The sequence below is a fragment of the Acomys minous genome (assembly GCF_964271855.1).
Source record: "Acomys minous genome assembly, chromosome: 19".
NCBI classification, from domain to species: Eukaryota; Metazoa; Chordata; class Mammalia; order Rodentia; family Muridae; genus Acomys; species Acomys minous.
Window position 1 is genome coordinate 65,931,187 of NC_140499.1, and position 27,791 is coordinate 65,958,977.

The following is a 27,791-nucleotide window of genomic DNA, read 5'->3' on the forward strand; positions in this document are numbered from 1 at the left end:
CTGTTGATGGCTCAGTGGGTAGAGATGCTTGATGCCAAACTTGACCTGTGCTCCCTCTCTGGAACCCGTGTCGTGAGAGGGAGAACTAACTCTTGCCAGTTGTCCTCCAGCCTCCCTCCACATCTGCCCGGTGGCTGCAAACACAAGTTTGGTTTTGATGGCCTAAAACTTGCTACTTAAGCTGAGCTCCACCTGTGGCCGTCCTCTTGAACATCCTGCGTCCTGCATGCAGTAGTGCACCATTTTATATTCCCATACTGTATATAAGGCATCCACGCCCCTTACCCTTTGTCATCCTCTTCCCACTGGTCCCCTTCCTCTTCCCAACTACTTCCTCCTCTCCTTTCATGACTTTTGGGGGGTGGGGTGGGAATCTCAGTGTTTCATTTGGGTTGCTTACCTACTACTAGTAACGTGTGAGTGGTTACTTAGAGGAACGTGTACACCTTCCCCAGGGCTGCACTACTGAAGAAAGTTTCTCCCAACAACTGCAACGGCTTATAGATACTCAAGGAGGGCTGTGGCTGTGTGAGCTCCTCCCCTCTGTGCTAGGATGCTGATGGACCCAGGCTTGTGTATCCCAGCCATCGCGAGCTCAGGAGTTCACTCACAGAAGGCAGTGCTCCGCAGCAGTCCGTCCTTCTAACTCACATGTTTCTGTCCCTCTTACACAATGGTCCCTGAGCCTTAGAGACTTTGACTCCTCCTCCCCACCCACCCCCACAGCCCTGCTGTGCTGCTGCCACCAGCCTCCTACACCTGGCTCCCTGTCAGGGCCAAGGGGACTGCAGGCAGGTGCTCCCACACCCGGCTCAGAGCAGGCTCTTAGGAACCTGAACACAGGAAAACATACACACACTTGCCTATGGTTTTTGTTTTGTTTTGTTTAAGCCACAATTAGAAACAAAGAAGCAAACTGAGCCAGGCATAGTGATTAACACCTGTTAGGCTAGCCAGCACTACCCTGCTAGGCCAAAACAAAGCAAAACAAAAACAAACACACACCCAAATATTTCCCCAACTGTAGGGCAGTCACGAGGCATTTCGTGTTGTCACCATGTTGTCTTTCTGTGTGTCTGATAACGCAGAAGTGGGGCCAAGTTCCCTCAGACGCCCTCAGTATCTGTTGCTTGGGATGCTTGTCCATTGCTCTTTCCCTCTTGCATAGCTTCACTTCTCTCTAGTTTTTACTTCAGAGTAGCTTGGCGTAAGTGCAGCAGGTTGAGCTCATGTCTTCCCACTCTCTCTCTTTTCAGATGCGATGATGAACAGATGTGTAGCGACAAAGAGCGTTTTGCCAGGTAATGTACTGCAGCGTTTAGTGCTGGTGGTGGGATCAAGCAGTCCGCACGATGGACTTACATTTCATCTAGGTGAGAGTAGATCTCTCTGTTGAGTCTCCTTCCTCTTCTGAGAAGTGCTGGACAGTCTGCACTTTGTGCTCAGGTGACCTGAGTTGAAGCTGTGGTGTATTTACACAGCGCTTTCCTCGTGTGTGCACGCAACGGCAGTGTGTTTACTGTATCTACCAACTAGGGGCTTTTGAGGATATTTATTATTGTATTGGTACACATATGGAAGAATTTTTATAGAAAGTGGTTTTACTCATTAAATGAGTTTTTTTTCTGGATAGAAACTTTACTTGGTTTAAATAACTTAGATTATGAAATATACATATTTTACTTTTTATTAGCGAGTAATCTTTCTCAACCCAGATACTGATTTTACTTTTAGAAAATTCTTGCCAAGTTACTCATAAAAGAAGAGAGACAGAGACAAACAGACAGATACACACACACACACACACACACACACACACACACACCATGGGGCTAGAGAAATGGCTCCATGGAAGAGGGCTTGTTCCCTTCAGAAGACCTGAATTTGGTTTCCAGGGTGCACAGGTGGTTCACCACCACTGTGATTCCAGCTCCAGAGAACCTGACATCCTCTGTTGGCTTCCGTTGACATCTGTATGCACATGATCATACATATATACATACATACATACATGCATACATGCATACATGCAGGTGCACATAAATAAATGCTTGGGGAGCCAAGATGTTGGGTTCCAAATATAAGCCTGCGCCCCTGGCCACTCACCTCAGTACCCTCAGCCCAGCCGACATGCCTCTGAAGACCTGGAAGGTACAGACCCCGCCTTATACAGGAGCCCTGCTTTAGTACAACAACCCCAAATACACAAGGAAGGCCCTGCCTTGATTCGTTGGACCTGTGCAAGATCAGCAAATGTTTGTCCTAATTTAGACCCACTCCCAAGAACGCGCTGTTAGGAGCTGCTGGTGTTCGGGCCCTTCATCTTTCGGTGTTAATGTTTTCAAATGGACAGGGACAGAAAGGAGAGGAACTGGGACCGAACACTTAACCTCTCCTGTTAAGTTTGGCAAGGATGACTCTTATTCTTTCATGAATAAATCTACCAATCACTGAAAATAAAAGAATGAATGAGTGAATGAATGAGTGCTTTAAGTTCAACCCCTAAAAATCCAACTGGAAAGGAAAGGACTTATTTCTGGAAGCACACTGTGACACTCATGTGCCTGTACTTACACATGTGCATTACACATGTGCATCATATGGACACATACAAATGATAATAATTAAACATTTAGAATACTGAATTTTTGGATGCAGAGATGGCTCAGGGTATAAAGTAATTAACCCTAGAATCCACATAAAATCTTGCTAAAGCATAGCCCAAGAGTCCGTATTCCTAGTGCATCCTGATTGGGCGGTAGAATCTGAGTTGTGTCTACTGCTTAATTAATACTTACTTAAGGTTTTACTACATTGACTGATTAATTAATCGGTTGAGAGAGTGTGTGCGCCTGTTTACAGCCTTCCACAAGTCGTGCTCAGAGGACCACTTCTTGGAGCAGACTCTTGCCTTCCGCCTGTGAGTCCAGTGATCAGACTCAGATCCTTAGGCTTAGCAGCAAGCACCTTTACCCACTGAGCATCCTCCTGGGCCTTCTGCGAGTACTTATCAATCAATAGTATTTGTTCATTGCTGAGCCTGCCTGTTTGTGGTCTGCTTTGAGGAGCATTGATGTAGAGACCCAGGAAACATCAGGCAGAGTAGTCCAGGCTTAGAAATTGTGTCAGCGCTGTGTGGGCTGGCTGGAAGAGCAGGTAGGTAGGCTGTAGGTAGGTACCACGTAGGGGGAGGGAGGGAGGCAGATAGAAGCTGCTGAACATGCTGAGCAGCTTGAGTCACGAGAGCTGGGGCCCAGAAATGTGGCCGTGGCACTAGGAGAAAAGTATATGGCGTGTATGAGAGCAGCTTATCAAAGCTTCTTGAAATAAATGGAATCTTAAGGATGCAAATAATCTCTAAGGTGAAAAATTAGTTACTGATTTTGGGGTTATGATCTTTCAGATTCTATTAAAAAGTCAAGCCGTAAAACTGGATGTGATAGTATACACTTTTGAGATCCCAGTGCTATGGAGGTGGAGGCAGGGGATCAGCAGTTCTAGGCCAGGGGCTGGAGAGATGGCTCAGCAGCTAAGGCTGCTCCTGCAGAGGACCTGGGTTTGATTCCCAGCACCTGCAGGGTGGCTCACGACCATATATGACTCCAATTTCAGGGGATCCACTGCCCTCTTCTGGCCTCTTTGGGCCTTGGATACATGTGGCAGTGCATGCATGCTTACATATAAAACAAAACACTTATACACACAAAAATAAAAAGAGATAAATCTTTTTCTTAAAAGTTATTTGGCAGTGGGGCAGTGGTGGTGCACACCTTTAATCCCAGCACTCAGAAGGCAGAGGCAGGCGGATCGCTGTGAGTTCGAGGCCAGCCTGGTCTACAGAGTGAGTTTCGGGACAGCAGAACTACACAGAGAAATCCTGTTTTGAAAAACAAAACCAAAATGTTACTTGGCTATGTAGTTCAAGACCAGCCTTGGCTACACGAGCCCCTGTGTGAAACCAAAGGCCAGCCTGTCATGGGGGCAGGTAGTGCAGGCGCATAGCCTCTTGACTGAATTCCAGAGAGCAGCAAAAACACAGCCACAGTCTGGAGTGTTTAAATTTGTATATGTCCTATAAAAGGAATTTTAAATGATTAACTTTCAAACAAAAAATTATTTCTTCAAGTTACAATTGGTTAGCATAGTTTACCCCATGTTCCGCTGGGAAGGCAGTAGAAGGCGGTCAGAGGCTAGAGCAGGTGAGCTCATCTCCTGAAAGTGAGTGTTTGATCGTTTGTTAAAAGCATCTAGAAGTGATAAGGAGCAGGAGGATATAACTGCTCAGTGATCTTCTCATTGGTACACATACATTTTACAGTCCTGGGGGCTCTTTTTATTTAGCCCCCCCCCCACAGGGTCTCTCTGTGTATCCCTGCCTGTCCTGGACTCACTTTGTAGACCAGGCTGGCCGCAAACCAAGTGTTGAAATTACAGGCGTGCACCACCACACCTGGTTTATTTATCTATTTTTAAAGCTCAAGGACAATTTTATTAGAGTTTGAAAGAAGAAGGCAGGCAAGCTGTAAAACTTGAGCCACTGGCTGGAGGAGGGAAATGGAGGAAAGGGAAACCGCCATGCCATTTTAAGCTGGACATTTGACAGACAGGCAGCTCCATGGTGGTGAGGGAGGTGTTAGGGAAAGATGAGGGAGCCTGTTCCGTAGACAGAGCAGTGTTTCTCACCCTGTGGGCTGGGACCTCTTTGGGGGGTGAAATGACCCTTTCACAGGGGCCTCATGTCAGACATCCTGCACATCAGACATTTATGTCACAGTCCACAGCACGGCACAGTTCTGAAGTAGCAACACAAATAGCTTAGGGCCGTTGTCACCACAGCCTGAGGAGCTGACTAAAGGGTTCGCAAGGCTGAGAACCCCTGGGATAGAAGAGGGAGAAAGGAGCTGAATTAATGACTCTTACATGGCTGTGGCCTGTTAAGCTTCTGCTTTTAGCGGCTGGAGAGATGGCTCAGAGGTTAAGAGCACTGACTGCTCTTCCAGAGGTCCTGAGCTCAATTCCCAGCAACCACATGGTGGCTCACAACCATCTATAATGAGATCTGGTGCCCTCTTCTGGCCTGCAGGCAGAACACGGTAAACATAATAAACAAATAAATAAATAAATAAATCTTTTTAAAAAAGGGTACTTGTAGGATGAGTTAAATAGTGCCTTGGTTTTTTTTTTTTTGTTTGTTTGTTTTTCAATTTGCCACCCCATTTCCTTTTTGGGGTGGGGTATAGAGATAGTTTTTCTCCATAGCCCTGGTTATCCTGGAACTCACTTACTATGTATACCAGTCTGGCCTTGAACTCCTCAAGTGCTGGGAGTAAAGGCATATACCACTGTGCCTAGACCCTGCTACCTGCCACCCATCCATATAGGATCTTGTTTTCTGGAAGAATTTAGTGATAACCTTTGTTTTTTTTTAAAAGAGGAGGCATTGTTACTGGTTAAACTAAGAAAAAGTGCTGAGGCAACTGGACCAGAGTTCATTAGATCAGCTGTGTCAGTGATAGAGGAGACACAAGAAACTTGCCTCTTGGTTAAAGGATGTCATTTTGTGAGTGACATCTGGTCGTGGGCAGGCTAACTGGCTCAATGTTTGTCTCCTGCCACCAAACCTGTGGACCCAAACTCTAGCTCCAAAGTCACATGGTGAAAGGAAGAGACTCCCACAAGTTGTCCCCTGATCCCTGTATGTGCTCTGTCTCACACACGCACACATGCACACACACGTGCACACACACGTGCGCACACGCACACAGACACACCAAGTATTAAAATGGGAAAAACAAATCTGGTCATAACTTTTCTTGTGTATGTGTGTGTGTGTGTTTATGTTAGGCAGTTGTATTTCTGATAAGTTGTTTGAAACTGCTTAATTTACTCCTATAGAATATTGTATGTGAATATGATTTTCTTCCCATTTTGGCAGCAGTTCATAAGAATGGAAATTCCAAATTCCTTGATTGGTTCTTGTTCAGACTTTGTATCTTTGGTCTCTATAGAGATTGTTTGACAAAATGTTTTTTTGTGTTGTATTCATGTTCATTCTTAATAGATCTTGACTTTTGTCTTAAAAGTTACTTTTTAAAAACCTTTGGTTCTATAGATCATAGGCAAGGTCCTGCTTGTGTTGCCGTTTCTCCCTCTCCGCTGTAGCCATTTTATGTCTTTCCTTTCAGTGTTGCACTTCATTTCTCCTCCCTCCCTCTCTCACCCTCCCTTTTTCTCTTCGTTCCTTTTTTCCATTTTATTTTAATTTTCGCTTAGTCCATCAATTCTGTTTTTAGGTCGGATGATGAGCAGAGCTCTGCGGATAAAGAGAGACTTGCCAGGTAGGAGCCCGTGTTGCTCAGCATGCAGCAGGTGCCGCTGCTCCTCTAGCCGTGTCCTCCCTCCTTTCCTTCCCTCCTGTGCTTTCTCTGCCCTGCGGCAGAAGAGGACATGCGTTTTTACAAGTTTGGGTGTAATAGGAACTTTGGCTTCCCCATAAGAAAGTGGGTGAGTTAAGCCGGGCGTGGTGGCACACTTTTGATCCCAGCACCCGGGAGGCGGAGGCAGGCAGGTCCCTGTGAGTTTGGAGCCAGCCTGGTCTACAAAGTGAGTTCCAGGACAGCCAGGTACACAGAGAAACCCTGACTCGGGGAAAAAAAGAATTGCTGTTCACTAAGAATTTTTTGTTTCATCACTGAGTTCCACAGAATGAAAACAATTTAGAAATAATGTGGCTGTGTCCATTGGTGCTTTAACCAGAAAATCCTCTTTATCAGAACCTGCAGCTGCCACAGCTCCCAGTACTTAGGCCATAGCACATTCTCTGCACTTCCCTGTGTAGACACAGTGTCGGTTACAGTGACGACAGAACTCACTGAATCCTTATAATTTTTTGGAATGTTTCAGCTACTTTGGTGTGGCTATTTAAGAGGGGGATTTTCTAGGTTGGAGAGAAGTAACATGCTTGCTGTACGAGCATGGTAGGCTACCAGAGTGTCATCCCCAGAACCCACTGAAAAAATCGGTGGTAGTTTAATAACTGCACAGTAGGGAAGAGGAAGCAGTTAGCTCCCTCACTGGGCACCTACACCAGCTTAGTAGTCCAGCCTGGGCTTCCAGTGAGAGGTGGGTATCTTAAGAAATAACACCTGAGATTGACCTTTGGTTTTCACAGAGATGCTCATGCACGTGTGTTTGCACACACTTAGTTTTCTGGACTTCAGTCTCAGAAGTTTGTCGCTACTAAAAAGATGGGTACTTTAAATCTGAGAGTAGATTTAAAAAAAAAAAAAGATTTTATTTGTTTATTTTATGTATATGAGTGCTGTGTGTGCATGTGTGCCTGCACACCAGAAGAGGGCACCAAATCTCATTATAGATGGTTGTGAGCCACCATGTGGTTGCTGGGAATTGAACTCAGGACCTCTGGAGGAGCAGTCAGTGCTCTTAACCTCTGAGCCACCTCTCCAGCCCCCTAGATTAGGTTTTTTTTTAAATGTCTTAGGCAGAATAACTAAATATGAACCTATGAAGTGGGAACTTTTGTCTTTTGGAAAGAGACTTCTTTTTCTCTTTCAAGACAGGATTTCATGTACTTTAACTCCGGATTCTCCTGCCTCTGCTTCCCAAGTGCGAGAGCTATAGGCACTGCCGTCATTTTTAGATAGCTAGTCTCTACAGTCAGATCCCTTTTGTGGGGAGCGTTGTGTGTTGTGGGTGAGCACTGCCACTCACTGAGCTGCGTTTCCGGGGGCCTGAGTTGGTTCTCTTTGGGCTGCTGTCCGTGGCACAGAAGTACTGCTTTACGCCCAGACTTGTCTGTTCTGGTCTTTGAGTTGCGTGCTCTCCTAGTAACTGGATCATAAATACTTGTACTATTGTTCCCCTTGTGTAACTTCTTCAAGCTTGGCCACAGATGCATTCTGGGACTGTGGTGCTTCTGCTCTCAGACAGCTGACTGAGCATGAGGAGGGGCAGCTCTGGGGAGCCTGCAGTCCTTTGGCTTCAGTGCTCAGTAATAACAAGGAAATCAGAATTTGTGTTTGTTTTTTTCCTTTAAAGAATAGATTCATAAGTGGTAAGAGAAATAAAGATGGTAAGGCCAAGCTGCTCAGCTAAAAGCCAGAATGCAGCCTGTTTGGGTTTCCTTTTGAGGAATCCTCGTGGAAGACCCTTTGCAGCCTTTTAGCTTCCAGAATTCTTGACTGTAAACTCTTAGGTTTTCTTTTTTTTAAACAGTTTTGTGGTCTTTGCTGACCTGGTGAGATCAAGCTCTTGGTCCATGCCTCTTGACTGTACCTCTCCTGCTCCTATTCCCTCTGTGGGACCCACGATAACTTACTCTCTCAAGTTGGGTGCACTGCCAAACCCAGATAAGAAGGCAGAACTTTTGTGCGTTAGTTTGAAAAAAAAAAAAAAACTCCAAAATGCTCCAATTCTGCATTTTAATGTCATAAGAACATTACATAGCATAAGAACATGACAACAAAGCAGCACTTACTATACTAAAAGAATTTGTATTATTATGTCTTCCTTTTCTTTTTGGGACAAAGTCTCGCTACATAGCCCTGACTGCTCTGGAACTCACAGAGATCCCCCTTCCTCTACCTCTGAGTACTGGGATTAAAGGTGGGCATCACTGCACCTGGCTTCCCACACCCCCCTATTTCCCCCCCCCCCCAAAGACAGTCTAATGTATTCTAGTCTGGCCCCAGTCTCTGTATGGAGCTAAGAATGAACTATCCACTCAAGTGCTGAGATCACAGGTCTACACAGCTACACCTGCTGTGTGGACCCAGAACTTCGTGCATGGCAGACAGGCCTCCACCAGCTGAACTCAGTACCATCTGAGTTGGTTGTTTCTGCCACTTTTCTCCTCCTCTTAAAAAAAAGGGGGATGGGGAGTTTTGAGACTGAGCTTACTCTGGTAGCCCAGGCTAGCTTCAGACTCACCTTGAAGTTCATGGTGATCCTGCTGTCTCAGCCTCCCAGTGGCTGGGATTATAGACAGGCATTCGCCCTGGAACTTGCTATATATTCCATAGTGTACTCAGACTCAAAAGTCTTGTGCTGTAGTCTTCTGAGTACTGGAATTGTAACCATGTGCTATCATGTCTGGTCTCTCTATACTGTTTGTTTCATAAGCTATTGATCTACTTAAGTTGGCAAGAGTTGGTCATTTTTATTTTCTAGTCTTCAAATGTCTTAATTAGAAAACATGTAGCAAGTGAAGCTGGGTTTCCCCTCGGGAGCTTCAGTGAGTGACATCAACACTTAAAAAAAAAAACAAAAGAACTTTCCTTCCTTCCTTCCTTCTTTCTTTTCTTTTCTTTTCTTTCTTTTTTCCTCCTCTCTTCCCTGAGACAGTTTGCCTGTGTAGCTCAGAGACCTGTCTGCCTCTTAGTGCTGGGATAAAGGCGTGCACCACCACACCTGGCTTTAGTTATATTTCTTAAAGCCTTTCCTTACTCTGAAGACATGGCCGTCCAGAGGCGGTGGTCTCCTAGAGAGGCATTCCACACTGTTCTTTGTCCAGATGTGTTAGTGTGTTCCATGCTTACTCTGCATGAGGTTGGCCTGCTCGGCTTCTAAGACTTGAACATCATCAAACCCAAGTACTTATCCTTCAGCAGGTGACCTGGCATCCGTGTCCCTCTCCTGACGCCACAGGGACAGATGTGACCACCTAGAATGGAGCTTCTTTCTCTTTTTTATGCAGGGAAAATCATAGTGAAATAGAGCGGCGGCGGCGGAACAAGATGACCGCTTACATCACAGAGCTGTCGGACATGGTGCCCACCTGCAGTGCTCTGGCTCGCAAACCAGACAAGCTGACCATCCTACGCATGGCCGTGTCTCACATGAAGTCCCTGAGAGGAACTGGCAACACGTCCACTGACGGCTCCTACAAGCCATCTTTCCTCACTGACCAGGTCTCTGTGACTTAAGACTGACTCTGAGTCGACTGTTGAGGTTGGCTCTCAGGAGGCATCAGACCGTGCGAAAATGAATCCCACTCCTCGGCTAGAATTCGTGTTGGAGCAGTGAGAGACAGATGAGAGTTGTAAGGACTGTTTAGCACGCATTTACGGATCTTAGAACTTGACTCGTACGTACAGCCTGTAAAGTGAGGGGGGACTGTCACATTCCTGAAGCCAGGGTTCATTGGGTGTAAGATTCCAGAGAACGGAAGAAATCTGTGTCACTCGGAAGCAAGAGGAGCCTGTCAGGCAGCCAGTGTCACTCTGAGATTGTTCTGTTACGTCGGATACAGTCTGAGGAAACAGAACGCGGGAAGGCTTCCCACCACTCAGGAGCTGCACTCAGAGCCAGTGGCTCTTGCTCACGGTAGCTCATGACATCACCCTTTGTGCTGCAGACCCTGGGTTAAGTCTCCACTGCTGCTAGAGGACAGAGCTAAACTTGAGCATAGTAAATTATGAGTAGCAAGATGCACACATGAGAAGTGACGGGAAGAGGCATGTAGGGGACAGACTGCTTCTTGCTTAATATTTTGTGTGTGATAAAAATATAATGGTGGGATGTCTGAGTTTATTTAGCCTCATTAGACTTGACTGAGAATTGCTAGGGAAGACAAGTTACACATCAATTAAAAATCCACAGTTGGGCAGCATGGTGGTGATGCCTCCAACCCCAGCACTGGGGAATCCAAGGCCAGCCTAGACTGTAGAGAGTTCCAAGCCAGCCTGAGCTACATGGCAAGACCCTGTTTCAAACACAGAAGAACTGTGATCATTCACACCTAGGATGCATAGAGCCCTGAGTTAGATCCCCAGCTCCATACACAGTGTGTAATTTCAGCACTGAGATAGGAGTACGAAGGTTAGGAGTTAAAGTCCTCTTCCTAAAGACCAGCCTGTTATACATGAGACCTTATCTAAAATAAATATACATACATGTAAAATGTGTGATGGCTGTGGCAAATTTAGAAAATACAGGCATACAGAGAATGAGAGGAAGGACATTAAGTGTAAGCCACCATTGTAATCTAAGAACTCAGGGAATATGGCTTGAGAGAGAGAAACTAGTTCTCCAGATAGCGTGGTTTGCTTGCTAGTCCACAGAGAGCATTTAAGAGTACATAAAAATAGTCTACATGCTCAGCAGCTGCTGATGAGGCTGCAGGGTGCTCCTGTTGTGGCAGACCGCGTGCTTGGTGCTGTGAGAAACAAAGAATGGGTTAAGAAACGGTGACTGGTGGAACATAATACAAACTAAGAGCGCAAACCTAGAGCAGGAGCAGCCACAGTCTTAGAGGGGAATAGGAAGAGAGCACTTAGGCCCTGGGCGTGGTGGGGCTCTGCTGTATCCCATCAGTCGAGACACAGGCAGGCTCTGTGAGTTGCAGTGTAATTAAATGAGACGTGGAAATCAGGAAATTAGTGTGGGAGGAGTGTGGTGGTGTGGAGGGAGGGACAGGGTGGAGCTGGGTTTATTTTGTGGTGTGGAAACGTGTGTGTGGTTTCCGAGAAAAGGATGAACAGAGACCAGGAGATGTCCACATGTAACACACGACAAAGGGAGAATCTGGAGCAGAGAGTGGGGCAGAGATGGATGGAGTTTTAGATGGTGCCAAGCAGAAATGGACCTAGTGAGTGCACTGTAGCACTATCAGACTGTGTAGAGAGACTGAATTAAAAATGAGGACCCCAGCTGGAGGGGTGGCTCAGGGGTGAAGAGCACTGCCTGCTCTCCCAGAGGTCCTGAGTTCAATTCCCAGCAGCCACGAGGCGGCTCACAGCCTTCTATCCTCTGATGCCCTCTTCTGGCCTGCAGGCGTACATACAGATAGAGCGCTGTATACGTAATAAATAAAATTTTAAGGATGAGGATCCAGGAGAAGGGAACTGAACCAGCAATTAGGAGGATGTAAGTAAACCACTTAAAAGAACAGGAGCAAAACAGCTGAGTGGTGTACAGTGAGCACTGAGGAGCTTGAAGAGCAAGGCAGGATAGGGCCGTCGCGTGCAACAGAATCTCACTGCCTTTACTATCATTATCTACCCTCAAAACGGTGGTGATCTAATCAGGTGTATGGTTACTCACTGCCTAAAAATTAAAACCTAAACCATTTAATGTAATAATAAGCAGCATATTCTGAACAAGAGGAGGGAAGATTTTTATGGAATGAGGATATTTTTGTGTTTATAAACTTGAATGTAGAGGGGGCCGTGAGAGGATCCTAACAGAGAGCACAGGGTGGGGCCAGCAGGCCGGTCACAGAAGCTGGGATTGGTTTCCCTTCAGAGGGCTTGCCTAGCACTCCAACGCCTGCGCTTAACAAACCACAGCATCCAATACAACGCAGGTGCCCTGCACACATCTGCTCTCTGTGCCCAGAAAAGCAGGTGCCCTGCACACATCTGCTCTCAGTGGGTGGGGTTGGAAGCAGGATGGTCAGAAGTTGAAGGTCACCCTCCCACTGCATAGCAAGGTTGAGTTCATACTGCTCTGCATGAGACCCTGGCTTAAAAAAAATAGCAAGTTATTAGCTATATGTTAGTTGTAATTCCAGCACTTGAGGAGCTGCAGACTCCGCCTCTGCCTTACCATCCACTGTGAGCCTTCTTAATCTCCTTTGAGTACTAAAGAAGTGACCAGCAGCTCAGAAACTGAAGAAATACTGTAAACGGCTTGACTAGTGGATGGTTAGGGTGGGAACCCATGGCGAGGGTGAGGGGCGAGCCCGTGATTCTCAGTGGAGCAGCATCTATCCCACAGGAGCCAGCTTCATATGTTTCCAGAGTTCACTATTAACTCTGAGTTATTTTCTTTACCAGGAGCTGAAACATTTGATCCTGGAGGCAGCAGATGGCTTCCTGTTTATTGTCTCGTGTGAGACTGGCCGGGTGGTCTATGTCTCTGACTCAGTGACTCCTGTACTGAACCAGCCGCAGTCTGAATGGTTTGGGAGCACGCTCTACGACCAGGTGCACCCAGATGATGTGGATAAACTCCGAGAGCAGCTCTCCACTTCAGAAAATGCCCTGACAGGTGAGGGGGGGGGAACGACAGCAGATACAGGGGGGAAATCTTTATTTTGCTAAAGCATTACAGATATTTAAGCCCTTATATTGATTGGCTGAACTTTTTTCCTTAATGACTATGGTTCGTTCGTTCTTTCTTTCTTTCTTTCTTTCTTTCTTTCTTTTTTCCTTTCTTTCTTCCTGTTTTTGTTGTTGTTGTTTTGAGACAGCCTTGGCTGTCCTAGACTCGTTTTGTAGACCAGGCTGGCCTCAAACTCACAGTGATCCACCTGCCTCTGCCTCCTGAGTGCTGGGATTAAAGGCATGGGCCGCCACGCCCAGCTCCTGTGACTCATTCTTTGAAAATATTTTATCAGTGGTTGTGTTCTTAATAAAAATTAATATGTATCTTAATAATACTTAATTAAAGTGTACAACAGTTCCCTTCCCCTGTCCCCACATAGTAAAAGAATTCTCTATGCTTGTATTTTATTTACTACCTGGCATTTTTCACACCCACTCGCGTGTGCTAGGTCCTAGGATAATCAGTCTTAATTTTATAGTGGAGTGGTTATTGGTTAGGGTGTGAGGAACTTGGTTGTCATGATGTCGCAACTGTGTCATTCCTCCCTCCACCATTTAAACGCGATCCAGTCCTTTCACTAACATTTGGCTAGAGGAGCAGGCGACATCTGCTCTAAGCAACTGTGTAGGATGTCGCAAGGTGGAAACAAATAACTAGTTAGAGTACAAGACATTCCAGTGTCTTTGCAATGGAAATGTTCATATTAATGTTGTTTTTCAGTTTTCCCTTCTGTGATTTTGTACATTTCATTTCTCTAGTTTTTCTTTTCCCCAAAAGTTCCTTTTTTAAAAAAAATAAAGGAGAGAAACAGTTTTGTTCTTAGCAGAAACATGTTTCTTAGCATGTCAAGTCACCACCCCCCACCATGAAGGTGATTAGCAACTGGCCTAGTGGCTGGTGGGGAAAGGAACTCGTCCTCTAAACCCTCTAAACCCAGCCTCAGGCTGCAGACCTGCAGAAAAGGAGAAGGAGAGACAACCGGCCTCACACACGGACTCACACACACCAGTAACCCCAGTACTTCCCACTCCTGCTTTACTCGGAGACGCCCCAGTGCCATTCCGGAGCTAACAGTGGGGGTTGTAGACGAGGATGGGCGTGTTCAGCATCTCTGCCCTAAGCAAGGAGGCGGAGGCTGTGTGGTCGCCTGCCTGCCCAGGTGTCTCTTCCTTCCCACCCGCAAGAGCTAACTTCACATCGCTTCCGCGGTTCTGCAGGGCGGATCCTCGATCTGAAGACTGGAACAGTGAAAAAGGAGGGTCAGCAGTCTTCCATGAGGATGTGCATGGGCTCCAGGAGATCCTTCATCTGCCGAATGAGGTGTGAAGCCTGGGCTGTGTTGGGGAGGACTGCTGAGCAGCTGACGCCTCCATTCCTGTCAGGGATAGGTTCCTGGCCACGGGTGGATCACATGTGCTTCTCATAGTTACAATGGAGTATTTAGTAAGAGAATAACACTTAATGAACGACTTACGGTATGGCAGGCCCTTCATCTGCCTTTCTGTTTTATTTTCACAACTGTCCATAGGGTAAGCTTCGTGGTTATTATTTTATTGATTGTAAAAATGGATGTAGGGTGCTGCGTTGATGGCTCTGAAGTTAGCACTTTCTGCTTTTCCAGAGGACCCAGGTTTGAATCCCAACCCACATGGCAGCTCACAGCCATCTGTAACTGCAGTCCCAGGGGATCTGATGCTCTCTTCTGGCCTCTCTGAACACCAGGCATACGCATGGTGCACAGCGCGCAGGCAGAGCACCCATGCACATAAAAATAAAAAAGTTTTAATTGGATTCAGGGGACAGGAGAAATGTCTTACAGTTGAGAACACTTGTTCTTCCAAAGGACCCAGGTTTTATTCGTAGTACCCCCATGGTGTCTCACATCCACCTGTGACCCACTTCTAAGGGATCTGATGTCCTCGTCTGACCTCCTCAGCCAGCAGGCCACATACATGGTGCGTAGACTTGCATGCAGACAAAACACTCATATACATAAAATAAATATGTCCTTTTAAAAAAGAAATGAATTGAGGATTGAGCTCAGTATGACATAGTCTGAGTTCAGTCCCCAGAGCACACAGAAAACACTAGATAATCTGCAGAAGCCTGGCCAAACCGGCGAGCCCCGGTCCTGTGGAGAGCCCCAGTCTTGGGGCTAGAGCGATGGCTCAGCAGGTGGGAATAGTAGCTGCTCTTGCAGAGGGCTGACCCAGGGCCCAGCTTCTGCACGCAGCTCACAGCCATCTGTGACTCCCGTTCCACAGCTCTGATACCTTCTCTGGTCTCTGTGGCCACCAGGCATGTGTGTGGTGCACTTAACAGACAGGTAGAACATTGATTAAAAAAAAAATTAAGTAGCTCCTCAAGAACTACATGTGAGATTGATCTCTGACCTCCACATACATGTGTGTGCACAACAGGAACACTTAAGACACACACACACGCACGCACACACGCACACATGCACGCACATGCACGCACACGCAAAACAGGAGCTTCTGGGGCTGGAGCCATGGCTCAGGCTTAGAGATTACATGCTCTCGCAGAGAACTGGATTTAGTTTTTCCACACCACCTGTGCCCCCACTCGACAGGGAGTCAACGCCTCCAGCACTATATCATACTGAGCGGTTGCTTAGGAGAAATGGATTAAAAAAGATTTTTCTGGCAAAGGTACAAAATTTAAAATGATACACTATAGTGGTTTAGAGTAGCCCTTGGGATCAGATTAGTATTGCTTGTTTGTTTCCATTTTTTGAGGCACGGTTTCTCTGTGTAGCCTTGGCTGTCCTGGTACCTACTCTGTAGACCAGGCTGGCATCAAATTCACATAGATCCACCTGCCTCTGCCATCCTAGTGCTGGGATTAAAGGCGTGCACCACTATGCCCAGCTTACAGTTTGTTTTTGGTTTTTTGTTTTTTTTTTAATTTTTTCTTTATTTTATTTATAGTCACATTATAGATGGCTGTGGGCCTCCATGTGGTTGCTGGAAATTGAACTCAAGACCTCTGGAAGACAAGGCGGTGTTCTTAACCACTGAGCACCTCTCCAGCCCCTTACAGTTTGTTTTTAATAGGGTCATACTATGTTGTCCAGGCTCATTTCAAAATTCTGGACTCAAGTTATCCTCCCATTTGAGTTTCCCAAGTAGTGTGGGTCCACAGAGGGTGTTACCGCTATACTTGACTGAATGTTGGTATTTACTTAGGGATAGAGTCTCACTGTGCATCCCTGGAATTGCCTAAATAGACCAGGCTGACCTTGAACTCACAGAGATCTGTGTGCCTGTGCCTCCCGAGTGAATTGTTTTAGCCCATAGTATTCCATGGCTTTGAGTTCTAGTTTTGATATTACACGATTTGTGTTGTTTTGATTGCATCCTCTAGTATTGGAGGTGGTACTGTCAAATGTAAGACATTGTTATAAGGATTAGCTGGGTTGATAATATGCGAACACTTAGAAAAGATCACGATACACATATAGCTCTATCTAAAATTCATTCATTCGTTTATTTGCCCTTTGTTTTTGTTTTGTTTTGAGGGAGTCTCATGTAGCCCAGGCCGGCCTCAAACTTACTCTGTACTTGAAGGTGGCCTTGGACTCCTGATGTGCCCCCCTTCACTCCCAAGTGCTGTGATTACAGGCTTGTACCGCCATGCTTGGCTTACCTTTTTTTTTTTTTTAAAGCGATAAAACCCTTTATGAGCATAGTAGTCCAGGCCTTTGATGCCGGCTCCTGGAAGGCTGAGGTAGAAGAATTGCTGCAAGGCCACCATGGCCTATACAGCAAGCTCCAAGCCAGCTAGGGCCACATAGTGAGGCCTTGGAGGCTGAGGTAAGAAGATGATGAGTTCCAGGCTAATATAAACTACGTAGTAAAACCTTACCTTAGCTCCTCTTGAGGCTAAAGAAAAAAGATCTCAAGTTCAAGGCCAGCCTGGGCAAATTAGTGAGATCTGATCCAAAATTAGAAGAAAGAAGAGGACTTCCTGCGGTGACAGGATGCCTGCCTGGCATACACAGAAGCATCTTAATATTCCTAAGAAGCAATGTTTAAGTAGTCTACTAAAGTACTGTTGGCGTGATGGTGCTTCCTGTGGTGTCGTCATGTGGGAGCTGAAGGAGGGCAGATGAGCAGCCGGGCTCACTCTGTGCTGCATGTGATGCTGTCTCTGCACCTGGTATTTGTTGGGAACCACAGAGATAGGCAGCGTAGCGGCTGAGGGAACTTGGCAGAAAGCCTGATGACGTGAGTTTGACGGCTGGAACCCACATAGGGCAGACCATCTCTCCTGAGCTGTCGTCTGTCCTCCACATGTGCACGGCAGCACACACTGCTGGTGACCTCAGGGTCAGAAGTTCAGGGGGCCTGAAGGTGCCACCCCAAAATAATCAAATTAATAAAACGTTTCTCAGTCTCAACCTGACTTTCCTTGTTAGCAGTGTGTACCCAGGTGTGCTGCTCCTGCTGTTGCGTTTCTCATAGCCCAGCAACTTGTGTTCTCTGTTTGTTGGGACAGGTGTGGCAGTAGCTCCGTGGACCCCGTCTCCATGAATAGACTGAGCTTTTTGAGGAACAGATGCAGGTAAAGTCTTAAGTGATGGAGATCAAGAGACGGAGGTTTTTACTTTCTCTACCAGCTCTCACCCTCTTCTCTTACCTCACCGCCACTTACGTTCTGGCAATATGTTTCTGAACTTCATTCATTTATTGGTTTTTTCCAGACAGGGTCTCTCTGTGCAGCCTTGGCTGTCCTGGAACTCTCTCTGTAGACCAGGCTGGCCTCGAACTCACAGAGATCCACCTGCCTCTGCCTCCTGAGTGCTGGGATTACAGGAGTGCGCCACCACGCTTGATTGTTTTGAACTTTAAAAGCTTTTCCTGCTCAGTTGTTTAAGGAAGTTGCTACGACTTGGCCTGTTTTTCTTGTGTGTTTTTGTTTTCTTGTGTGCTTTACTTCAACAAGGGCTAAAAGCTTGCCTTGGGTGGGAAAGGACAGGCACTGAGCAGCTAAAGTTAAAGGTGCTTAGGTGCTGTTTCCCTTTAACTTTTGCTCTGTGGGGGCGTCTGGGATGGCTCCCCTGATAAGCTCTCTCAGGCCTGGCAGCAGTTGAGTCCTGGAGCTCACATGGTAGGAGAGAGCTGACTTCTACACTTGTCCTCTGACCTCCACCTACCACACAGACACACGGACAGAAAGAAACAAGCACAAACAAAAAATTGTTTTAAATGAAAACAAAACAAAATATTTTGGGGCCAGCAAGGTGCCTTAGCAGACAGAGGCACTTGCTGCCAGCTGATCTCAGTTCCCACAACCCACAGGAGGAGGGGAGGATAGAAGTGACTCCAAGACTTGTTCCAGTTGACCCCCAACCTCCGCAGGTTTGAATGGCACATGCACCTACACACGTACCAGTAATGGGCAGATAGGTGCTCTTAAAGGACAGGTTTACTTTGTAGAACTTCACCCTGATTCCTGTAACTCTTCTAGGAACGGACTCGGCTCTGTGAAGGAAGGAGAGCCTCACTTTGTGGTCGTGCACTGCACAGGCTACATCAAGGCCTGGCCCCCAGCAGGTAGGGGATCATGGAGTGATTTCTCTCCTCGTGCACTGGGCTACATAAAGAAAGTCATTTTATTAACAGTTAGAGTACTGCGGACCCCACTGGAAAGGTGCTTAGGAATAACAAGGGAAAGCTAGAGAGAAAAGACATCCCTCACCGTGACTGACCAGAGTTCACTTGAGGAAGGGTTACTCAAATCTGGCCATGACTCAGTGTTGCCTTTATCAGAATGTCCTGTAGCCTTGCTTGCTTTTTGAAACAGGGTTTCTCTTTAGCCCTGGCTGTTCTGGAACTGGCTTTGTAGACCCGGCTAGCCTGAATTCCACCTGCCTCTGCCTCCTGCGTGCTGGGATTACAGGTGTGCGCCACCACTTTTTTTGGTTTTCAGTGTGTCATTGAGGGCTGAAAAGAGGGCTTGGCAGTTAAAAACCCTTCTCTTGCAGAACACCTGGGCTCAGCTCTCAGCACCCACATGTTGGCTTGCACACCTATAACACCAGTTCCCTGGGCTCTGACACCTTCTTCTGGCCTCTGCAGGTTCCTGTACACATGTGGTACCTATAAACTCACACAGGCAAATACACACACAAAATAAATGAGGCTTTTAAAATGTGTTACCCTATATATATTATGTATCTCGCTCCTATATATTTACAGTATGTAATATCATATATAAAATCAATACTTAATTCATTTCTAGCCTGGAACTCCTGATTTTAAGCAGGTTTCCCAGCTCAAACTCCTCCTGGAATTACCAAGGATGAGTTACCATAGGTGGCTTAGAATTTGGTTATTAGGGCTAAGATTACAGTTCAGTAATAGAGTACTTGCCTGGTATATGTAAGGACCCAAAAAAAAAACAAAAAACAAAAAACAAATAAACAAGTAATTGTATATAGTTTTAAACTATTCTTAATAATAGTGTACACTGAATACTGTGTCTTTAAGCAGTCGTGGCAAAGAAACACTGGAATTTTATTTTATTTTATTTGAGACAGGGTCTCTGTATAGCCCTGGCTGCCCTGGAGTTCTTTATAAAGACCAGGCTGACCTCAGACCCACAGAAATCTACCAGGCAAAGTCCACGGATTAAAGGTGTGCGACACTATGCTGAGCTTGAAACCCTGGAATTTAGTGCAGTTAGTTTGGGCACTGAAGTGGGAGAGAGGCCTTGAGGGGTGGACGTGAAGGACCTGACTGCACGGCTGTGGATGGAGGCGTCCTCTGCAGGGGCTAGATGTGAGCAGACCAGCTTTATCTGAGGTTGAGAATAAATAAGGGAGGTAGCAAAGGCGATCAGTATGTGTGGGCAGCAAGGCACTCTTCCTCAGCCTCATGCGTGCTGGGCTTACAGCTGGCTTCTCCAGACCTAGCGAGGCCAGCATGGTAACCGACTGTCGCCTTTCCAGAGCTCACCTTCTGGGAGATGTTCTGCTTCCCTCCTGGGGGAGGACTGCTGGGAAGTGGGGACTCACAGAAGGCAGGAAGGCAAAGAGAGACGAGTGTTAGCTACCGCCTACATGTGCGGGCTGCTGTCTGCTCGTGTGTCTGTGTGCTTGTTTCCTAGCCCCCACGTAGGCCAAAAGATGGTGTCAGGTGCTCAGGAACTGAAGTCACAGACAGGTGTGAGCTGCCATGTGGTGCTGGGGACTGAGCCTGGGGCCTCTGGAAGAGCAGCCAGTGCTTGCTCTTAACCACTGAGCCATCTCTCAGCCTCCTTCGATATATTTTAAGAGGAAATCACAGCTGGGTGGTGGTGGTGGTGGCGGCAGCGCCTTTAATCCTAGCACTTAGGAGGCAGAGGCAGGTGGATCTCTGTGAGTTTAAGGCTAGCCTGGCCTACAAAATGAGTTCAGGATAGCCAGGGCTACACAGAGAAGCCCTGTTTCGGAAAAAAAAGAGAAATCTACATTGAATTACAAAACTTAACATTTGCTTTCCTGCATTATATTAATGGTTTAACCTATGGTAAGTTACTTGACCTTTACATCAGTTTTCTTGTCTACAATTTGAGATAATAGATCATGTTAGCATTATTGTGAGAGTTAGATTTAGTGTAAGAAAAGCACAGTGTCTGGCACATGCTATGTAGCCAATAAATGGGTATTATGTCATTGAGAAAAGTTAATTTAAATATCATGCATAATGACACATGAACTTTTTAGTTAACTTTCTATATAAGTCATACATTTAATGTATGTATAGCTATCAATTAAAACGTCCTTTCCTGGATAAAATGAGAGATAAAGAAGTCAGGAAGGACGCACTCTTTTTCCCTTTTGCTCTGAATATGAGTATCTTTTGGTGTTTGGGATAATATAATTTTTAGGGCCTGGAGAGATGGCTCAGTGGTTGAGTGCACTGTCTGTTCTTACAGAGGTCCTGAGTTCAATTCCCAGCAATCATGTGATGGCTCATAACCATCTATACTGGGATCTGATGCCCTCTTGTGGTGTGCGAGCATACATGCAGATAGAGCACTCATATACATTAAATCAATCAATCAGTCTTTTTTTTTTTAAAGCCATTGGTAGGTAGGAATGCTTACTTCTCTATGTATGATATATTCACATAGCATATGTAAAGTTCATGTTTTTAGGCTACTTTGATTGGGACTTGTATTTTCCAATGTGTTAAAATTAAAATGGTTGGAGGCAGGTGTGTTGGTATATGCCTACAATCCTAGCATTGGGGAGGACAGTGAAAAGTCATGGTTACACTCAACTACAAATGTTCTGTTATATTCTGTTTTTAAAATAAAACACACACACACGCACACACACACACACACACACACACAACCAATTGATACAAATTCTGTATAATTGATGGCCTTTTCTAATCTATTGTTTTATATTAGCATCTTCACACTGAAATGTATTGGTGAGTCCTTAGTCTCTTGCCTTTAAAGGATTTGAGTTTGAGATCTCTCAAACTCTGAGTTATTCTCCTTTTCCTTCATGAAGGTGTCTCCCTCCCAGATGAAGACCCGGAGGCTGGCCAGGGAAGTAAATTCTGCCTAGTGGCTATTGGCCGGCTGCAGGCAAGTATGAGTCTTCACATCTGTGTGTCCCTTTTAAATTAGGAAAAAAATCTTTTCAGGACTTACTGTGTTAATTTCCTTTTCTTGCTCTGTAAATACATAGGAAACTTCCATAAAACTCAAGATCTGAAAAAAAAATATTTATTGTAAACATTGCTACTCTCAGACTTAGCAAAAATCAAGAGCATGAGGGAGGGTGGTAATCTTCTTGTTGTTGATATTACGATGACACTTGCCTGTCCCTAGGCCTCCAGCTCTTTGGTTGAGGGGTCCTCCCACTCCTGCATGCTGGGGTATAGGCAGGCATCTCCGTGCCAGGCTCCCCCTGACTTTGTCATTTTAGCTTTACACTACTTACTTTGCCATTTCCAATTCATTTCTTTTGTCTCTATGCAAAAAAAGAGCAACGGTCAGGACATGCTCCACAGCTGTGTGGAGAGCGGGGCTGACTCTGACATGAACTCTGGTGCCCCATATTTGACCACCTCCCCTTGGTGGGGAGGCCTAGTGGCACTCAGAGAAAGGATAAGCAGGCTGCCAGGATGAGACTTGATAGCCTGTGACCATATAGTGGGGGAGGAGGTCCCCCTCGGTCATAGACCTAGGGGAGGGGAATAGGGTGAAAGTGGGAGGGAGGGAGGATACAAGTGATGGAATAACAATTGAGTTGTAATCTGAATAAATTAATTAAATTTTAAAATCTTAATTTTTTTTTAACGAGTGTTTTCCTTGCATGTGTGTCTGTGCACCACTTGCATGCCTGTTCCCCTGATGGGGCTAGAAGTCGTCAGATCCCCTGGAACTGGAACCTGCTGTGTGGGTGCTGGTACTCGAACTCAGGCTCTCTGGAGAGCAGCCAGTTCCCCTAACGCTGAGCCATCCCTCCAGCCCCTTGAGTTTGATTCTTTTCATGAGCACAGGTTTCTCATAAACGTGACCCGTTCTGAACAATGAACACAGAGTAGCCAAGTGAAAAGTAGGTGGCTTAGGGCTGCAGCCGTCATTTCCTCCTTCACTGACTTGGTGAAGAGACTTGTGCAGGAGGAGAGCAGACTTCACGCCTGTCACTGGGGCTGCCGCTTTTGTACTTCTGGGTGAAACACAGAAGTTCCTAAATCTGAGCCGGGCAGTGGTGGCGCCTTTAATCCCAGCACTTGGGAGGCAGAGATGGGCGAATCTCTGTGAGTTCGAGGCCAGCCTGGGCTACGAAGCAAGTCTAGGACAGCCAGGGCTACACAGAGAAACCCTGTCTGGAAAGAAAACCACGCACACACAAAAAAAGGTTCCTAAATTTGGTCGTCTCACGTCTACGCAGATACTCACGGAGAGATTGAAAATGTTTCTGGAAGTAATGGTTGCGTTTTGGCTCACTTTCCTCTCTTCACTCTAGGTGACTAGCTCTCCCAACTGTACAGACATGAGTAACATCTGTCAGCCAACAGAGTTCATCTCCCGACACAACATAGAGGGGGTGTTCACCTTCGTCGACCATCGCTGCGTGGCGACTGTCGGCTACCAGCCCCAGGTGAGAAGTGGCGTCGCTCCGCTGTTGATGCTTAGGCTCTGTGCTCTGCTGCCACTGTCGGGGGTGGGGGGGCCAAAATACAGCAGCCCAGCTCAGAAACAGAGGTGTTTGTGACGCCACATGGAAATAGTAGGTATAAGTATGTCCTAACGCTTTATTACTGACATTAATATAGGTAACTCAGAGCTGCGTGCTCTGATTATTGTAGTGTAACTACCTGTATTTAGGTAATTTATGTAATTGCTATTGGAATAATAGCCTGTAATTGTAAGTATAGCATTGGTTATTTTTCTGCGCTCATGCAGTGGTAGATCAGGTGACTCCCTGACTTAGATGACATCTGTGACCTATGTGACCTATGTGACCTATGTGAGACTGGCTCTACATATGTGAAATGGGCAGGGAAGACGTCATGAAAGTGAACTAAGGTAGAGGATTTGCCTGTGGCCCTGATCCAACACTTCCTGTAAAGCTGTTCTCAGGCAGTGTGAGGTGTGGTGCTAACGCACTGGCCTGTGCTGCTGAGTAGGCCAGAAGGGAGGGCTTTGACATTCATGGTCATTAGATTTTCAGCAAGGGTGCTAAGACAGTGCAGGGGGAAAGCTCTCACAAACAGTGGTGTAGATACCCGATTCCATATGCACCACCACCACCCCTAAAAACCATCATACCAGAGACAAAATCAGCCCAGAGCCCTGGGTGTGTAAGTGCTCAAGTTGGAAATAAGCTTTGAGAAGCCAGTTACTGTGTGTGCACATGGGTGAGAAGGCCATGGCACAACCCTGGGGGCGGGGGTTCGCTGGGTGCTAGTCAGCAAGACCTTTCACTGGCCTGGAACTTGCCAACTAGGCCTAGGCTTGCTGGCCACGGCGCTCCCATGATCCACCTGTCTCTGACTACTGCAAGGTTATGAGAATATACCACACTTGACTGTTTTTATTTTTGAAACAGCGTCTCATGTTGCTTTGGCTGGACTGGAACTCACTGTGTAGACCGGAGATCTCGAACTCAGAGATCTGCCTGCCTCTGCCTCCCAAGTGCTGACTGAAGGGTTGCGTCTCCAGGCGTGTGTGTGTGTGTGTGTGTGTGTGTGTGTGTGTGTGTGTGTGTGTGTGTGTGTAGTATGTAAGTATTATGTGCAGCATGTATTTCCCTGATACCACAGAGACCAGAAGAATGCATTGGATCCCTGGGACTGGATGCTAGGTGGTTATAACTCTGTCTTGATAACCACTGCTCTGTAGCCAAAAGGAAGTGTGTTGGATCAAGGATTATAAATTTTCCAACTTGGTTCTTCATTTTCAGCTGCCTGATATGTGGCCTTTGCAAGAGCTCAAGGACTGGGCATCTCTCCTGCTCCGCCTGGGTTCCCACCCCTGCAGTTTAAATGTGTATTCTAAGGCCCAGGCTCAGGTCCTCAGGCTTGCAAGGCACGGGCATTGTCTACAGGCTCAGCTTTTTCCGTTCCCACCCCCAGTCTCTTCTGAGGGTAGCCTCAGACTGTGCCAGCCTGAGCTGCTGATACTCCAGAGCATGCCACCGTGCCTGGCAACATTCCCTCTAAAATGATATCACTAAAGAGAGCTGGTAAGGTGACAGAAAAAGCTCTTTAGTTTTAACTGCCACATCCTACAAACACAAGTGCACACGTGACCCTTAGGATGCAAGTACAGCTGAGAGTCGGTTCTCCCCACTATGTGGGTCCAGAGATGGAGCTGTGAGCACCAGGCTGAGTGTCTCTTGTCCTGTTTCTAGTGACCTTTTTCCTCCATCCACCTACTTATAGTAGGGTAAAGAGAAGAGAAAACATTTACATCTCTGGCTGATAGGAAGGTTATGTGACCATAAAGTGTACTTTTCTCTCTCCCTTCTAGGAGCTCTTAGGAAAGAATATTGTAGAATTTTGTCATCCTGAAGACCAGCAACTTCTAAGGGACAGCTTTCAACAGGTAACGTTCCTCCTGGTTTGGGTGTGAGCACAGGCTTTGATCTCTTTCTAGGGACTGGTCAGGGTGCAGGCAGGCACTGTGGTGCACACAGCGCTTCTCCTTGTACTCAGCGGGTGTTCGCAAGGAGTAGGAAACGATGATTCTCTGAAACTAGACAAAGCCCAAGGTATTTCTGCTTTGGCTTTATCCAAGAAATTGTCTTCAAAGCATTTAAAATACTATCTGCTCCACTGACCTTGTTCCCATTGTAGCAGGAAAGTTTTCTCACAATTCTTGTGTAGAAAATTGAAAGCTGGCTCACTTGTGACTGGTTGTGGTTTTCAGGCATGAGCCCCTGAGGGTCCTTGGTGACTATAATAGGCCTGGCTGTAGAAAACAGTTCGCTCTTGTTTACACCTTAAGTGCGTGTTAGTTGCTAATAGGCTCTGTTGTTAGAGGTAGGGAAGTGAAAGATGGTCTTCTGTTCCATAAGAACAGGAACTAAAATATTAACCAAACTAAGGCTTCCTGGAGGGGTTTTGTGGAAACCAAAATTCTCAAGGTTTGAGCTGAAGAGCTAAGATTGATGAGTAATGTGTAAATGTATTTAGTGTCAGCAAACTGAAATTCCTGGTACAGACTTAAAAAGCCAGTTCATCAAGTACATGTACAGCAGCCTGGAAGGAGACATGCAAACATGGCTTCTGTGTCCCCTGACTGCACAGCCGTGCAGCCTGCAGCCCTGGGGGACACTCTGCCACCAGACACTTGCTCCCCTTAATCTCCTCTTTCTCTTATTTGAACATTTGAAAAGACTGGTGCCTCAAGAGCAGTAACACAAGAGACCTGTGGTTGCAAAAATGGGAAGATTATTACTTAATTTTCTTTTCTTTTAAGTCCACTGATGGATGAAAACCCTTTCAGGTGGTGAAACTAAAAGGCCAAGTGCTGTCTGTCATGTTCCGGTTCCGCTCTAAGGCCCGAGAATGGCTCTGGATGAGAACCAGCTCCTTCACCTTCCAAAACCCATACTCAGATGAAATCGAGTACATCATCTGCACCAACACCAATGTGAAGTACGTGTGCTCCAGGGTCCTCGGGTTGGGTCCTTTTCCCTGTAGCCTCCTGGGGCGGGCGGGGTGGCACATCCTAGCCTTATGCTCTCTCCTCCTCTCCGGCGTGGACTTAGTAAACACCATCAGCTTGAGGTTCCTCATATAACATCTGTCTGTAGGACTTGATAGAGCTGAGCTGGAGAGCAAGGCAGGCTTTGTTTGCTTTGACATCTGTTTATTAATTCATGCACGTCACACGGGCGTGTAACAGGACAGGCATGGTGGCGAGCACCTTTTCCCAGCAGCCACCTCACGGGCGTGTGGCAGAGTGAGTGCTAATAAGCACAGGAGCTCGTGCTGTGGGCGACCGCTGCCCACCGCTGCCCACTGCAGTGTGCTCAGGGGACTTCTTTGCTTTCTAGGAGGTTGAAAGTAAAATTAAAACAGCGGTTCAAAGATGAGTTCTTGAAATGCAAAGGTTCTCATGTCAGTTTTCTGAATTTTCTTTATTTAGTTATATTTTACTTTTTCTTAGTCAGTTTACTTATTGTGTGGCTGATGGTCAAACCCAGGGGTTTGTGCAGAATGTAGGCAACGTGCTGTCCACTGAACTGTTTCTCTTACTTCAGGATTTTTGGGGGGGCAGGTTTTACGTTGTTTTGGTGTTGGTTTTTTGTTTTTTGTTTTTTTAAGGCCAGGGTAGGGGGGTGAGGCAGGGTTTTTCTGTGTAGCCCTGGCTGTCCTGGACTCGCTTTGTAGACCAGGCTGGCCTCGAACTCACAGAGATCCACCTGCCTCTGCCTCCCAAGTGCTGGGATTGCAGGCGTGCGCCACTGCGCCCGACTTTCTGTGTTTGTTTTTGAGGTTGAGTCTCATTCTATATCCCTGGCTGATATAGAAATCTTATTTGCAAACCAAGCTGGCCTTGAACTCACAGCTATATCCCTACCTCCCTGAGTACTAGAGTTACAGGTGTGTTTTATTTGCCTCCAGGATTTTGTTTTGTCCAGGAATGTTTTGCTCTAGTCCAGAAGGATTTTCATCTAAAACAAAAGTGGCAAATTTCTCTATGAAGGACATACGAAATAAATACTTCAGCCTTGTGTGGACCATGTGCTCTTTACCGCTCACGCAACTTTGCTGTTGTATGTACTGTCACAGCAGGCACAGAAAGAACATGGCTGTTCTCCTATAATCTTTATATATAAGACAGGCAGTGGACAGGGTTGTCCCCTGGTCACAGCGCACTGCAGAGCACAGTCACAGCTCACTCTCACACTAGTGTCTGCTCCGTTCTCTGAGCTTGCTCTTTGGTGGTGGTGGTCTTGTCTGGTTTTTGTGTGTGTTTGTTTGATTTTTGAGGCAGGGTCTCCCTATGTAGTCCGGGACGGCCTGAAACTCAATAGGCCAGGCTGCGCTTGAACTCACAGCAGTCATTTTTTTCTGCCTCACAGAAAATTTAGGATTACAGGTGTGTACCACCATGCCACGCTTTCAGCTTTAATTTTTTCTTTAGTTTTTAAAAGATTTTATATGTGTGCTTTCCTGACATGTATGTGTGTGCACTACATATGTGTCTGATGTCCCCAGAGTCAGAAGAAGGAG

At 46.3% G+C, this 27,791-nt stretch overlaps 1 protein-coding gene across 2 annotated transcripts in view; it reads left to right on the forward strand.

The window, feature by feature from the left end:
• ARNT (aryl hydrocarbon receptor nuclear translocator) overlaps nucleotides 1–27,791 on the forward strand; it is a 60,300-nt gene that overhangs the window by 26,236 nt on the left and 6,273 nt on the right. The window contains exons 4-14 of one of the 2 annotated variants that reach the window (XM_084769772.1): nucleotides 1,257–1,301; nucleotides 6,294–6,338; nucleotides 9,716–9,929; nucleotides 12,798–13,011; nucleotides 14,286–14,388; nucleotides 17,590–17,655; nucleotides 18,562–18,647; nucleotides 21,602–21,678; nucleotides 23,069–23,203; nucleotides 25,078–25,152; nucleotides 26,056–26,207. In XM_084769772.1, the coding sequence (XP_084625898.1) occupies nucleotides 1,257–1,301; nucleotides 6,294–6,338; nucleotides 9,716–9,929; nucleotides 12,798–13,011; nucleotides 14,286–14,388; nucleotides 17,590–17,655; nucleotides 18,562–18,647; nucleotides 21,602–21,678; nucleotides 23,069–23,203; nucleotides 25,078–25,152; nucleotides 26,056–26,207 (1,212 nt within the window). The remainder of the gene's footprint in view (nucleotides 1–1,256; nucleotides 1,302–6,293; nucleotides 6,339–9,715; nucleotides 9,930–12,797; nucleotides 13,012–14,285; nucleotides 14,389–17,589; nucleotides 17,656–18,561; nucleotides 18,648–21,601; nucleotides 21,679–23,068; nucleotides 23,204–25,077; nucleotides 25,153–26,055; nucleotides 26,208–27,791) is intronic. The other variant, XM_084769773.1, reaches the window with a different exon arrangement.